We start from the raw sequence: 14,248 nt of genomic DNA on the forward strand, positions 1-14,248 counted from the left end.
TGCATTTTTGAAACACGCATGCGTCACATCTTGTGATCGTCATCTTCTCATATTTGTGTTTGATAAGAATTGTTGATGTGAACCAACATGACACGAACATATGTGTCAAAACATTCGTTTGACATCCTTATACGGATGTTTCAAGTGAATAACCGCATGGTCAATTCCCAAACATGCAGGTCAGATGTGATCGCCACCATACGTCCCCCACCCGATCCGGTTGCAAAGAAATTTGTTCTAATATTGTTGATTTGACCTTTACTTTGTATATCAGTTAGAAACTTTAGGTAGAGGAGACTCTAATATACCCAATCAATTATTCCCAATTTAAGGTGGATTATTTTTGAAACTTTGGTTTAAAGAAAATAAGACGAAACACAAATTGGTGATAAACTTTCTTTCATTTCGGTATGATGCTGTTATTTTTGTGTAGTAAATGCATTTGTTCAATTAAATGTTACTTGATTGTATGTGAGCAATTCTGTGTAATCGTGCTTTAATAAAACTGACAATATTACGTAACAGACTCGTGTAACGTGATACACACTCCATACAAGGTGCCCGTTAGATAACAAGTCCGCCAGCTTAATATGGCTGAACACTAGGGCCAACTCAATTACTGAAGCTTTAATTATGTCCCTTATCTAACTATCTAGTTTAGAATTCGCGCGTAGGTTGATATTCAATTACGACCGGGTTATAAATGTCATTCAAGGACGGGCTGAGCCTCAGTCTCAGATAGAACGTAATTCAATCGTGCTGCCCTTTGTGGTCGGATTGCCAGTCGTGAGCTTGCATCGGCTTTACGGACAACGCCTTAGCTCAGGCGGCTAATATTGCCTAAGGTGGTTCGCTGGGAAGCCGGTAGATGCAGTATCTTTCTATTAATTGGCCCCTGCAACGTTACAAGTGAGCAGTATCGCCGTTAGGCGTTTGTACTTCACTGTTATTTCATTAGTTATTTATCAGTTAATCAAAAGTGATATACATGGATCCAGCCGCCTGGGTGAGAATGAACAGCTGTACATGTGGCCTGCGCATATCTTGTCAGACACTAACATTCAAGCCTAATTTTGAAGCGTAACATTATCAGGTATTACTCTGTGTATATACAGATGTAGTTAAAGACGTACAGTGTACATAATATACTGTGGGAACATCCTAGGCGGTCTTGCCATTACATTTTGTTTGTGTGTTTTTCATTTTAGCTTCCTAACCCAGAGTTTCTATCTTCGTATGTTACAATTTCGTGAATTGCATTGGTGAAATTACTTTCTGATAATTTACATATTCTGGTTATAGCATGATTTTTTAAAAAAGTTTTCATTTTTTTTTGTTTTATTTTCGCACACCTTTTACAGTTTCGCATGGATTTATACATGTAACTTTATAAAGCTTTGAATGTAAAATAATGCCATGTGTAATATGTAGAAGCCGGGTAGGTGAAATGTAACAATAGAAATAGTAAGGAACCAGGGAGTGAGTGAGTGAGTGCTTGGGGTTTAACGTCGTACTCAACAATTTTTCAGTCATATGACGACGAAGGAATCATTAGGGTGCATGTACATGTAATGTGCCTCCTTGTTGCAGGACGGATTTCCACCGCTCTTTTATTTAGTGCCGCTTCACTGAGACGACTTACCGAAGGCAAGTAAGCTGCCCCGCCCGAGCCATTATACTGATACGGGCCAACCAGTCGTTGCACTATCCCCTTCATGCTGAACGCCAAGCGAGGAAGTTACAACTTCCTCTTTTAAAGTCTTAGGTGTGACTCGATCAAGGATTGATCCTGGATCTACCGGTCCCGAAGCGGACGTTCTACCAACTGTGCTATCCGGGCCGGTCGGAACCAGGGAAGTGGGTGTTCTCTTGTGACGCTGTAAATCCTGTTCCCACCTATATCCTTCATCTATGATCACATCGCTCCCCTTTTCCAGCATCGCTAGTCGATGCTCGGACCAGACCTATTGGGTATATCACCACTCGATGCGAACACCTTCCCGTGATGCTCCCTCGACTGTAAACTACGAACATATTGGATTACCTGCATGATACAGTTTTCAAAGAGACCTATCGTATCCACATCACAAGCCAGATCTGATTTAATGGTATACATATGCATTTTTTCCCGTCATTCCCTGCCACTAGATGAAAATGGAAACCTGCAGGAAACCAGTTTATCTCATAAAGCATCCTTCCTCAAGACGATGCAGTCATCAGGGTAGAGGGGATAAATTCGCTCTTGAACATCATTTCCCCATGGTTCATATTCCGACGTGACTCCGCTAACAACCGATCTAAATGCGCATATGTATAAAGTGTTGTCTCAGAACGATGCTTTTTGGTCGTAAGCTGAAAAGAGCTTTGAACTCAATATCTAGGGCCACTGTTGTAAAGTGAAGAAACATGTAGCACAGTCTTCCCTGTGAACTGCATCCGTTCGCCAGCCTAGTATGGAATAAAGGCTTACATCAGGTCACAAACATTTATGATGTTTTAGTATACGTCTTTAACTTCCGAGAAATAGGTATGATTAGAAACTTTTCGCGGGAATTGATGTATGGTGGCACAGTGGTTTACAGTTCTACGATCTGCTCACATATTCGCCTCTTTATCATTCCATGATTACATTTACAGTCTGAATCTGAATGGTACATTTTTTTCTTGCTTCGCTGTCTTTGCTGTTCTTACACGTACTGTGAGCAGCACAGGTAAAGAAATTCAGAGGTGTGCAGCACATTGCCTTTAGTAGATATCATGAATGTTGGGAAGCACATAAGGATTGAGAGTGTGGAGCCCAGTGTCTTTGGTGGATGCTGTGAATAGCACATGGATACTGGGCGAGACGTGCGCAGCATAATGCGTTTGGGCAGATACCGTAAAAAGCATTTGCATTATGGTTAATAAGTATGCGGCAGATTGCCCATCTTGAATACTGTGAAAAGTCCATGTATAATGGTATAACGCTTTTGGATGCATACCGTGCAAAATACAGGCATAGCAGTTGAGAAGAGTGCATCTTATTGGATTTGGATAGATATAGCACAGTTAAAACGATTCAGAAGTGTGAAGCATAATGCACTTTGTTAGATATTGTGATTGTGGAAGGGATCTAACGGTTTAGTGGGTTTATATTATGTACAGGTCGGTCCTTCATACAAAATATTTGCAGTATCATGCGATTTATTTAATGCTTTATTTCAGAAATGAGAGCACTGCCCGCCTAAGCCAGTCGGTTCCACGCTGCACAATACACATCATTTTCTGCAGTTACGTTGGTGCTTGAAAACTACTTCGTAACTTTTCAAGTAAAGCCACTCACAAACTGTGTCGTATTACAGCTTTGCTTTACAAGTAAATCTAAACAAAAACTGTGACGTATTTTCAGAAAAGAACGAAACAGTACAGGGCTTGGAGTGATTTGTTTTAGATGGGCAATGTTCTCGCATAAAACGCTTTTGTAGATGGTACTCAGTGTACATCTTTAGATGAATTAGTCGCACTCCATTTCTGGAGAGACATGGTAATAATGACTTTAGGAATTTCTTTTAAAATTAAATATTAAATAAACAATACATTTTGATCATGGTCGAATTCCTAATGCTTACCATAAGACCTTGTTTACCGACAATAATAGTTTGTATATAATAGAAAATGGATGGAGTTAGCATGGTATTCTAATAATTTTATGTGTTGAATGAACGAAAATATGTACTGAGTACTCAAGAATATTTCACACAGACGGAGGTGACCAGCATTATGGTCGGAGAAAATTGGTCAGAGCCCGGGGAAACGTTGGGCATGCACGACAAAAGAGGAAGCATGAAAGAAAATAACCCCTTCAACAATTTAGCTATATGAGAATTGTTTGAAAGGAGGCATGTTTAAAAAAGCAATTTGAAATTATGAGACGTATTTTAATATTTTTATGACTAGAGCGTATATTTTGTCTTTAAGCACAAAATACTCCGAGGATAACTTAATAAAACGTGTGTGACACAGTTCATACAAATTATAAATGATATGCATACTTCCCCTCAGAAGATTTGTTGAGATGAATGCTCGTTGTAGAGTTCATAATTACTACTGAATGATCAAAATGCCTCGTCCACACACCCTGATATTACTGTCAAGGCTTTATGTTGCTGGAGGCTCTTCTCTGCAATGAACGTTTGCGCTTGCATTACGGTTTTCTAACGACTTCACCTTCGGCATTTTGTGGTTGTCTTTTCCGAGGCTTTTTCTGTTTTATGTTTTGAAGTGAAAGGATGTATGTTCCATTTGCAAAATGCATAGGACATTTCATTTTCATAGGTTTTTTTTAGATTAGTGTGCGCAAAATATGTCTATTATTCTCGTCAGGTTGTTACAGGGTCAGAGAAACAGATATAGCCGGGATAGAAAGTTCCCGTAGGCTGTTGTTGCTCACTAGCGCACTAATCACTGCATGCTCGACTCCACGCTGAAAAGACTAAAGGTGACTTGATTAGGCAATTCATCAAATAACTTTATTTTTCTGCCGATGACAGATAGCTCGTCACCTATAGCTACCCAAAGCAAGGATTTGCCTGGGACAACATTGGAGACTCTCAAATCCTTGTCATTAGCAGGCCGGAAGTCACGTCAAGTTGCTACTCTCGTTACGGTCAATGCTCCCGGGTTACATTAGGACACTCCAATTCCCAGCGCACACGGGTCGGTGTTTAATAGCAACGTTTCATCTACGATGACTGGGAGTCCCATCCAATCAATCGATCAATCAATCAATCAATCAGTCAAATGAAACAAACAAACAAATCATTTCATAAAGAGAACACAGGAACTGTGCATTCAATACTGACATACATGTATGCGAAAACGCAATTTTTTGGCAAGTTTTGCCAAGCATAAATGCTGAGCAAGCACAGCAAAATCAAGACAGTCCAATATTTTCAACATCTTCGTTGTATATGATATATTACAGAAACTCTGCATGTCACAATTTAATATTTCGCACGGAACTAGTTGGGTTTTCTCTCGGGATTTTATTTATCACCAGAGACAATGAACTGTTTGTTGTCACTGGCCTTTTAGGGACTCCTGCCACTTAAGTGAGAATCGTTGTCTGGGGTGCCAGCTGGCTGTTGGGCGACATCTCAATAGAAAATGGCATAAACGCTTCTCTAAATTGCGTTTACTGGCACATGTTTATACCAGGTGCGGGGCATATCAAGAGTTTCAAGAATAACATCGTCAATTCCTGGGTTTTGCGCAAGCATGTTTACAGGGGAATACTCTGGCCTCTTCACTCTAATAAGTAGCAAGCACACTGCTTAGCTAACCTGCGGTTCTTACCCTGAGTAATTAAAGTCTGGGCCGGGTTGATGTGCACTAACAACAGAGAGCTGCTGCCGCCGGTCACCGAATGGTTTATGATCAGCAATGAGTAAAATATCCTGTCCATAGAAACAGAACCAATTAAAATACATTAAGCACTCCATTCCAGCTAGGTGGTCACTGACAGAAGAAATAGTGAACGCTCTTGAATGAGTTCTCTTTGACAGCATTGAACCATGTCTGTTATAGAGCAAAGGATCAAAGTGGCCTAAGAGTATTCTAGATCAGCTCAGCCTCCTAATGGGGTCTGTTCATTTACCTATATTACCGTTACTGTGGGTGCATTATGCTTCGATGTATGTTGAATAATGCACAACTAATCTCGGTAAGATAGGTAGGGTAAAAGACTACCGGAGTTACGACAGGGAGGCGCGATGGTCCGCGGAGTAATTACCCTGGCACAGTTGGTCAGTTCTGGAGAGCCAGGTCGTTCAGGAGCACACAGCTCTCCTCTTCTCGCTGGCTAAGATAATTAACCAAAGATTTCTGGCGTGTATCTACTCTTCAATGCTTTGCTAGGAAAACACAGACTATTCTCCGGAAAATTAAGGGCGACAACAAATTACCGGTCTTGGAGAGTTTGTGCTCAACCCTCTTTGTTCTTGAAGCGATGAGAGGCAAAGATGTGAAACGTAGTGAATGTATAAGGAAAAGACGTAGTCGAGTGAGCTTTAGCGGGGCCTAGCGAGATGATGCGGCGGGCTGTCAGCACATCGGGCGGTTTATCAGACTGGAGAGCACGCGCGACCAACTCTATCCAGCGTATTGATGCCGCACAAGCCTCACAACACTGTTAGCTGAAATACCTGTTCAGTTGTGCAGCTGACCATTACTGGTTACACTGTTTATACGATAAAGGGGCGTAGAGTTGTCTTTATTTGATTTACTTTACATCCTTTTACTGCATTTGTTACAAAGAAAAGAAGTGTTATAAGAGGAAAGGGGATCAAAATATGTGAATGAATGAAGTTAAGCTGGACGTGCCTTACCTCCTAGGGACCTACCAACAAGAGTGGCCCGGTTAAAAGGTGCTGTTGGCAACCATATGCCAGTAATGTCAAGTTTGAAGGTATACCTGGAACATCTACCTTAAGGGTTTCACAGTGGTGCAAAAACCAACGACCGTCTACGCTAATTTCAAATATCATGGGTGGAAACGGGTCTGACAACAGCACTGACGGGGGTCTTCAGTCAGCGGAATTAAGCTGGGAGATACAAATCCCTTTGTACTGTTTAATCTTTCTCCTGGCAGTGGTGGGCAATTTCTTAGTTATCATCACCATCATACAGAACAAACGGATGCGAACTGTGACGAATGTGTTTCTGCTCAACTTGTCTATCAGTGATCTTCTGCTGGCGGTATTCTGTATGCCTTTCACATTCGTCCCGATTATTCTCAAAAATTTCATCTTTGGAGCTACGATGTGTGTTATGATCAGATATTTACAAGGTAAGTAATGGTCAGATTTAGTTTAAGACATTAAGTAGCCGTATAATTTAATACATGGCTATCACCATTTGTGCAATAGGATTACTTTTGGGCATCCCACAATTCTGTTTATCCTAAGGCCTGCAGAAACAAGTTTTTTTTTTAAATTTTGTAATATTCCCAACTCTTTCATTTACCTAGTGCCGATTTTCTAAAATCTTTTGTCATATTAGATTTCAATATTGCAATACATCTTAAGATTAAATACCATATTTCAAGAATAATCATGTAAAGCAAAGACTTTTCTATTGTTTTTTTTTTTCTTAATAAAGAAATAAATGATATCAATGAACGCAAACCCTTCAGGACTTAAGCACGAACGTGCAGAGATAAGATTGTTGTGTATACAAAAGCTTCCCAAGATTGCAGACAACCGGATCAAGTCTGACAGTTAAGCCAGTGATCGAACGGTGATAGGTTTCTCCGGACTGTCGAGCTGATGCCACGAGGACAGGGTAGGAAAAATGAGCCTAATAATGATCACGGGCCGTGACTCGGACCACTGGCTCTCTATTAGCTAAAGGCCCATTTTCATCAGATCTCCATTTGATGTGGACGCCAGCATTAGCCGCACGATGACCACGACTGCCCATTCATTCGTCCGAATTACAAATTGCCGTTGGACTTTTATTTCGTACCGAAGTGTATGAGGGATTGGGCTTCGTTTCCTTTAACCAGTCCGATAATAAAGTGCCCCGGCAAAAGTGGGTAGATTGCGATCGCTGCACAGCCAGATATTGGTCTAGTGAAAATCGTTATCTCGTTACTACCCACAAATAAAACCATTTGAGAAAAGCCGTCTGTTCAGCTTACTCATACTGGCTTTAGTAGGTCATGCGTTTACCTGGTAATATTTGCATAGCTACGAAAACTCCATTACACTTGGAAGCAAACAAAAGGGTCCTCTGTAATGAACCAGGGAACCAGTTAATGGTGGTTTGTCTCTTTTGTCGAGAATTCTAATAAAGTTTATATAGGGATGAAAATACATTCACATTCTGTTTCGATCGAGCAGTGTATCTTTACTTTTCTTCCGAATTGTGTGTGAGGAGATAGTAGTATGGGAAATAAGAGCAATTGATTTCAATTGATACCTGTATTTGACGCATCTGAACATATGCCATTTCGAAAATTCAAAAGCAGTACATGAAATATGAATTCCCAATACAACTGGAACACATTCTGCAATATTTTACACCTTATTAAGTCTCTTATTTATATTAAAATTTGTTCAAACAACTTTATAGGGGATTCCAGATTGCTGTTTAAAGTGTTGCCTGAGCGTGCTATTTTTTCTGCTATTCATTCTGTATTTTTGCTTCACCTAAACGTCGTTGTGGTCTGTAATTTAGAATCCAATAGGACCTACAAGATCATCCAATTTTCTTGTAGCGCATAAAACTTTAAATGACGTTAAAGCAGTCTTATCTTGTTACTGCGCTGGTTGCAAAATAATGAAAGCAATTCTGTTCACATGTATTTTGACATTTGTCGTTGGATTGAAGAACGTCTGCACTGAAAACCGTTTAGTAATCGGTTAAATATTGCACTCTGCGGGCTACTACATATACATGTACCTTATAACCACTTACCTGCGTTTGTCATTTCACTTACTGCTGTGGTGTGAGGATGCGGTGACCAGCTATACGAGAGTTGCACACAGGCATCACGAGGCTGCTACTTACATAGCAGTCGTTGGCTAGCTAATTTGCCTGGTTTTTGAGGTGCTTGACTTAAATCAAAATGTTGACATTTGGAGCAGTAGAGCTGGACATACTGTAATCTCTCTCAGCAATGCATTTCCCAGTTTAGTCATGTTGCAAAGAGTGATTGCTAATTAGATGTGACAAGATGTGTTGGTGGTCTAAGTTGCTTCATATATTGTGCCCTTACATGGACCGAATAAACTGACCGGATTTCACCGGTCACGTGGAACAATTTGCCATTTATAGGCAAGGTAACCACTGCTCTGACTTTACTCGGTGATCACAAGCGTCCTTGAAATTGGTACTTTTGCATTGTTCTCATGGGATGGGTAATTAGATGTGAAGACAACACAACATTTCAAGACCAGTGAGGTCTAATAAATTGCATTGGTCACCAGAGCGCTTTTTACCATAATTATTTATTTACATGGAGTTTTACACCGTGTTCAAGACTTAAAGTACTTCTACTTAAGTCATAGTGTTGCGGCGTGTTAGCTGTGATCATTTGCCACCTATCACACTGTCGTCGCTGCTCTGGTTTTTCTCTCTACGCTGTACGTCTTAAGTATAACGTGTAACAATTTGCCAACGATTGGCTTGGTTTCCCTCACTATAAGCTGTACATAAACCAAGATTTTGATGATGAACAAGCATTCCTGAGGCCTAGTCCTTTGTGTTGTGACAATGCGAGTGTTCATTAAATGTTAAAACAACGCAGCATTTTGAGACCAGTGACCTCTAATAAATTGCAATGAATATTAGTGCATTTGTTAAATTTAATTCTGTTAATGCCGTGGTTCTACTTTCAATGCATTCACGTGGACTGTTAGGATAAAACTCTGTGATATAAAATGACAAGAGGTCTGATTTTACCAGTCACTTGTGACCATTTGCCAACTCTTGCACTGTGGTCTATGCACTGGCTTTACTAACTATGATGTGGTGTTTTATCTTTTATTTTATGTAAAATTTCTGTTTACCAAAACATTCAGAATTGAATATTCGTTCACCCTGCTTCGAATAAGTTTGAATTGCCCCTATATCCAAATAGGTGATGACGCCCTACACCCACAGCTGCTCTACTACATGGTGAATGGGTGCTATTATTACTATCCTGGTCATTTCGGTACATATGCAAGATTTTTTTCACGTTAAGAGTAATTTGTAACAGCGAGTTTAGACAGGACATATAACTAATCCGATACCGGTAATGTGCACAAAATATTGATACACCATGTATTCACCATGTATTTCGTTGATTCTCTTTCGTTGTTTCATTGAATTGATTGAGTAGGCATTAAATTGTGTTAGCTTTAGACGTATGTAACACCACAATATCATCAAATTCTCGAATGCCTCAGTTCGCTTAAAAATGGTCCAGCGAGGATCAAATAGAATTGTATCACATGCGCGTTAAAACAACTATCATTTTATAGAAAAAGACTCTTTTTGATCGACCGGAAATTGATACTTTAGGATTGATCGTAGAAATCCTCCCTTACTGGAGAAATGGTGACCAGGGCTATTGTTCGTCATGGCTGTTAAGAATAGAGCCAGGCAATCACAAATAATTGTAGATGAAAGCAGGCAGTGTGACGCGCTCCAGGAGATAAGAGAGTTAGTACGTAACGGCTCATATCATCTTAACCAGGGGTTTGTAATGACCAGTAATGGACCTAATCAAGTTCATGAAAGATAATCTCATGCAGCTGTCCACAAAATCAATCGATCAAGTTTCATGACAAGCTGATATGTCAGTGATTAGCCGGATTGTGGCACGGTCTTGCGATATTCAACCCGAGGACCCTTTTACAGTTCAGCTTGTGCCCCCAAAGCTTACATGCATGTTGTATCCCTCTTTTATTCGTATCCTATATGTATGCTGGGAAAGGGATCGACCCCAAGAGCTCATGATGTTACGTTTGCATGTAACTATTCCTCTAGGTTACTCTCCACATTGCAACTCACCATGTTTCTGGATCCCCTCACTGATAGTTTTGGTGTTAGAGGTGCTCCAAGCATAAACCTGTCCAGTATTTAATGAGCAAAGTATCAGCGAAGTATTAGCGAAGTACGGCGAAAAACATTAATGGACTACTTTAAGAAAGATGCAATGGGGACCTGCCCAACGCCAGGCAGCATGACCTGGGCGTCATTTTATTGACGTCAAATGTTCCTTTCCCAGCTATTCATTATGACGTCACAATAAAGACAGCATGGCTTTATCATAAAAACTGATACATTGCAACGATGTAGCCGTTACGCTACAATCCTTTTTTCACGTAACAATTGATCGTCCAATATGCACGTCCAGTTCTTCTTCTCGATTTAACGCCATGTATAACGGAATAGAACCGCCCAAACTTTATTCCCGCCTAACAGTCATTTAAAAATTTGTTTATAACCATAAATGTTTATACTAATATGTTCTGTATTATATCTTTGTATACCTCTGTATTCTGTTGGCGAAAAAATAAACAAAACCGAAAAAAAAGTCCTGCTTCATACTAACATCACCTCACGGGATTAATATGTATGCCGCCTCTCCATTACGGCGATATTTATACTAAATATGGAGAAAAAGAACACTTGCTATGGCAAAAGCAGGAATATACCACGGAATTTTTAAAGTGATACCTATTACACATGTAGATGATGATAGTAATCGTTGTAAACTGTGTAGTTTTTTACTTGGTGACCGTCCATTTCGACATCGGAATCTGAGGATAATTTTAGGGATTCCCAGTGAGGCACTATTAGAGCGAAACATCATAGCAATTCAGTGTTATTTGCCACCGATAATATGTGATCGGAACGTTCAACAGCGACCTAACAGATTGGGGAAAATGATCAAAGAAATTCCTCTGTTCCCTGGTGACATTCTTGAAAATCGGAACGGTCGTTAGTGAAACAACAAGGGAACAAACTATAAAAGGAAATGCAAACGAAAGTGTGTCTCTGGCCTTGAATTTACCCGGGATAAATTGCGTTCAGAAATTATGACCTTTAAATAGTGTTTTCCACATAATGGATAGATTCTCAATCAACGTCGTAATCGTATTAGACCGTCTCAACAGGAACTCTTTTGACTCAAGTTGAGTGACGTCCCTGACACCTCTTCCCGGAGATTTTCTTAACTGGGATTTCCTCGGAATGCGGCTATCAACATAAATCCAAGGTTAATTTTTTTCTTCACCTTCTCCGAAGCTCCCAAGACTCTAATTGAAACTTCGGATTCACATTAGATCCTGTGCCAATTGATTTTCAAGGGTTTCTTCAATTGCCATCATTTTAAGTTCACTGACGACAAGGTCGACTCTCCGAATACGGGACATCAATTTTAAACTCATTTGTCTCTGATATGGACTCACTAGGAGGTGGTATCGATTTAGTAATTAGTCACTGCTGAGTTATCGTGTTATAGTCAGACACGAGGACAGCAAACAAGACAGGGAAAAAAGACTCCGTAAATAACTAGATAGTTCTAGTGACTTCGCGCTTTTTTGTATCAGTGATAAATATCCTCTGTTGCAAACTGAGTTGAGAGTTATAGCACAGCTTTTCGCTGACGAGGACGTTGGAAAGCGAGAAGTTACATATGTCTGTCATAGATAGGATTCAGTTATATCGTTTATTGTTTCGTCGGTTTTCTGTGAAATTTGTCTGTTTCTTTTTATCTTATTCCGCTTAAGCCATGGTGTTGGGGGGGGGGGGGGGGTGGGCGTGTAATGTGTTACTATTTATGCATTCACATGACCAGTTAGAATAAAACTCTGAGGTAAATTGACAAGAGGTGTATTTCACAGGTTACTTGTGACCATTTGCCAGCTATCACACTGTCGTCGCTACGCCGGTTTTTCTCACTATGCTGTACTTCTTACTTCAATTTACTACGCCAGAGATAGAAAAGGATGAATAGCAAATAAACATTTATCTTAAACCTCTTTACGGGACCTCCGTGGCTCATGCTGTCTTTCTCTCCGGTCGTGCGTGATCTGACAGCAACCTGCGGATGGTCGTAGGTTTCCCCCGGGCTCTGTTCGGTTTCTTTCCACCATAATGCTGTGTAAGTGAAATATTCTTGAGTACGGCGTAAAACACCAAATAAATAAATAAATAAACCTCTTTAGAAATAAAGCAACACAAGCATTCCATAATTCAGAGCATGTATCTCAATACCTTTCTAATGTGTAAGCTGCAGTACAGTTGTAAAGCAGGACACCCGGTACATTAGCAAGAACGATTACAACGTTCGAATGATGGGCATGGGCCTCTAGGAAATGTCGTCTTATCGAATTTCTACGGATTAATTTTCCTACATATGCATATGGATACAGAAATTTTATGTTATTTCAACTGACTAATCATTGGAGCTAAGATGTAATTGCATCATTTTGTGTACGGTATGTTGTCTCACTCACAGGGATTTGTATGTAGGCTTATGTCTTACAGTTCGTACGCTCTGAGGAATGTGTTTCTAAGTTTATGTCTCACATTTCGTTCGCTCTGAAGAATGTGTTTCTATATTTATGTCTCACATTTTGTACGCTCTATGGAATGTGTTTCTACGCGCATGTCTCACAGTTAGGACTTTATAGAACTCCAAAGAATTTGTTATTTTGGATTTAAAATAGTTTCCAACGATCAAATACCCGCAAAAGATTTAAGTTGAGATGGGAGTTTCCAGGAGGTTTTCATTTCTTAAATCCTTTTCAGTAAACTAATTTATTGTTTGGTCATTGGATGAAGTGATGTGAAACTTTCTGAGGTGCACAGAAAGCTTCCTTACTGGTTCGACCTATTAAAAAAAAGCTTTACTGATGTGAACTCTTCTGTGACATGCTTTGAGCGGTAGGGACCTAATTATGTGCCGCTTTACTCAGTGTACCAGCACTATTATATCCATTCATATTATCGCACTTCTCGTAAGGACACTGTAAGGAGGGATCTTTTAAAGTGAAAACCGGAGATAACCCTGGCGAAATCAATTTCATCACGATTTTCAGCAAGCACTTTGCTTGGAATCTTATCTATTTTGGAAGACATGAGGAGAAGGCTTGACATATTTATATCTTCGTCGAGTATTTGTGATATTAACTGCCCGTATTGACAGGAACTGTGGCTCGACAAACAAAGAAAAGCAATCTTTCATTTTCGGTTAAAAACGCAAACCTCTTCACAAAGAAGACAGATTGCTTCATTCTGGCGAGCATACAGTTTAGTTGAGAATTTCTTCTGCACAAAGAATTCAAACATATGACATAGAACCAGTCGTTTATTGCCGTCTAGCGTTACAGATTTTTTTTTTAAATTCTAGTATTGCAGGTAAATTGGTCAGGTGTGAAGAAGTGTTGTACAAGTGAACACCCCATACTCAGATCTTTTGTGTTCTCTAATACGCCAAATGGCGCACATTCCCTTTCAACTTCGGCTGTTTAACAATGAGCATGTATTGTAATGCTTTTATATAGCTGAAAAATGGAAAAATGAAAAATGTACAAAGATAAACGAAGCCATTTATCTCTGGTGGAGAAGTCTAGCCCAGCGCCACAGCAAACGCAACTACTCTGTGAAGCGATGAGACGAATACAAAACGCGGACAACGTATCGACAGAACAGTGAATTTACATTTAGGTTCGGAGTGGCGAGACGCTGACTGGCTAGCTTTCGTCGATGA

At 40.0% G+C, this 14,248-nt stretch overlaps 1 protein-coding gene across 2 annotated transcripts in view; it reads left to right on the forward strand.

Moving 5' to 3' along the window:
- Positions 1–5,775: 5,775 nt before the first annotated feature.
- LOC135473741 (cholecystokinin receptor-like) overlaps positions 5,776–14,248 on the forward strand; it is a 39,450-nt gene continuing 30,977 nt past the window's right edge. For both annotated transcript variants that reach the window (XM_064753619.1, XM_064753617.1), the window contains exon 1: positions 5,776–6,826. In XM_064753619.1, coding sequence (XP_064609689.1) covers positions 6,523–6,826 — 304 coding nt within the window. In that variant the 5' untranslated portion in view covers positions 5,776–6,522. The remainder of the gene's footprint in view (positions 6,827–14,248) is intronic.

The sequence above is a fragment of the Liolophura sinensis genome, chromosome 8, assembly GCF_032854445.1.
Source record: "Liolophura sinensis isolate JHLJ2023 chromosome 8, CUHK_Ljap_v2, whole genome shotgun sequence".
NCBI classification, from domain to species: Eukaryota; Metazoa; Mollusca; class Polyplacophora; order Chitonida; family Chitonidae; genus Liolophura; species Liolophura sinensis.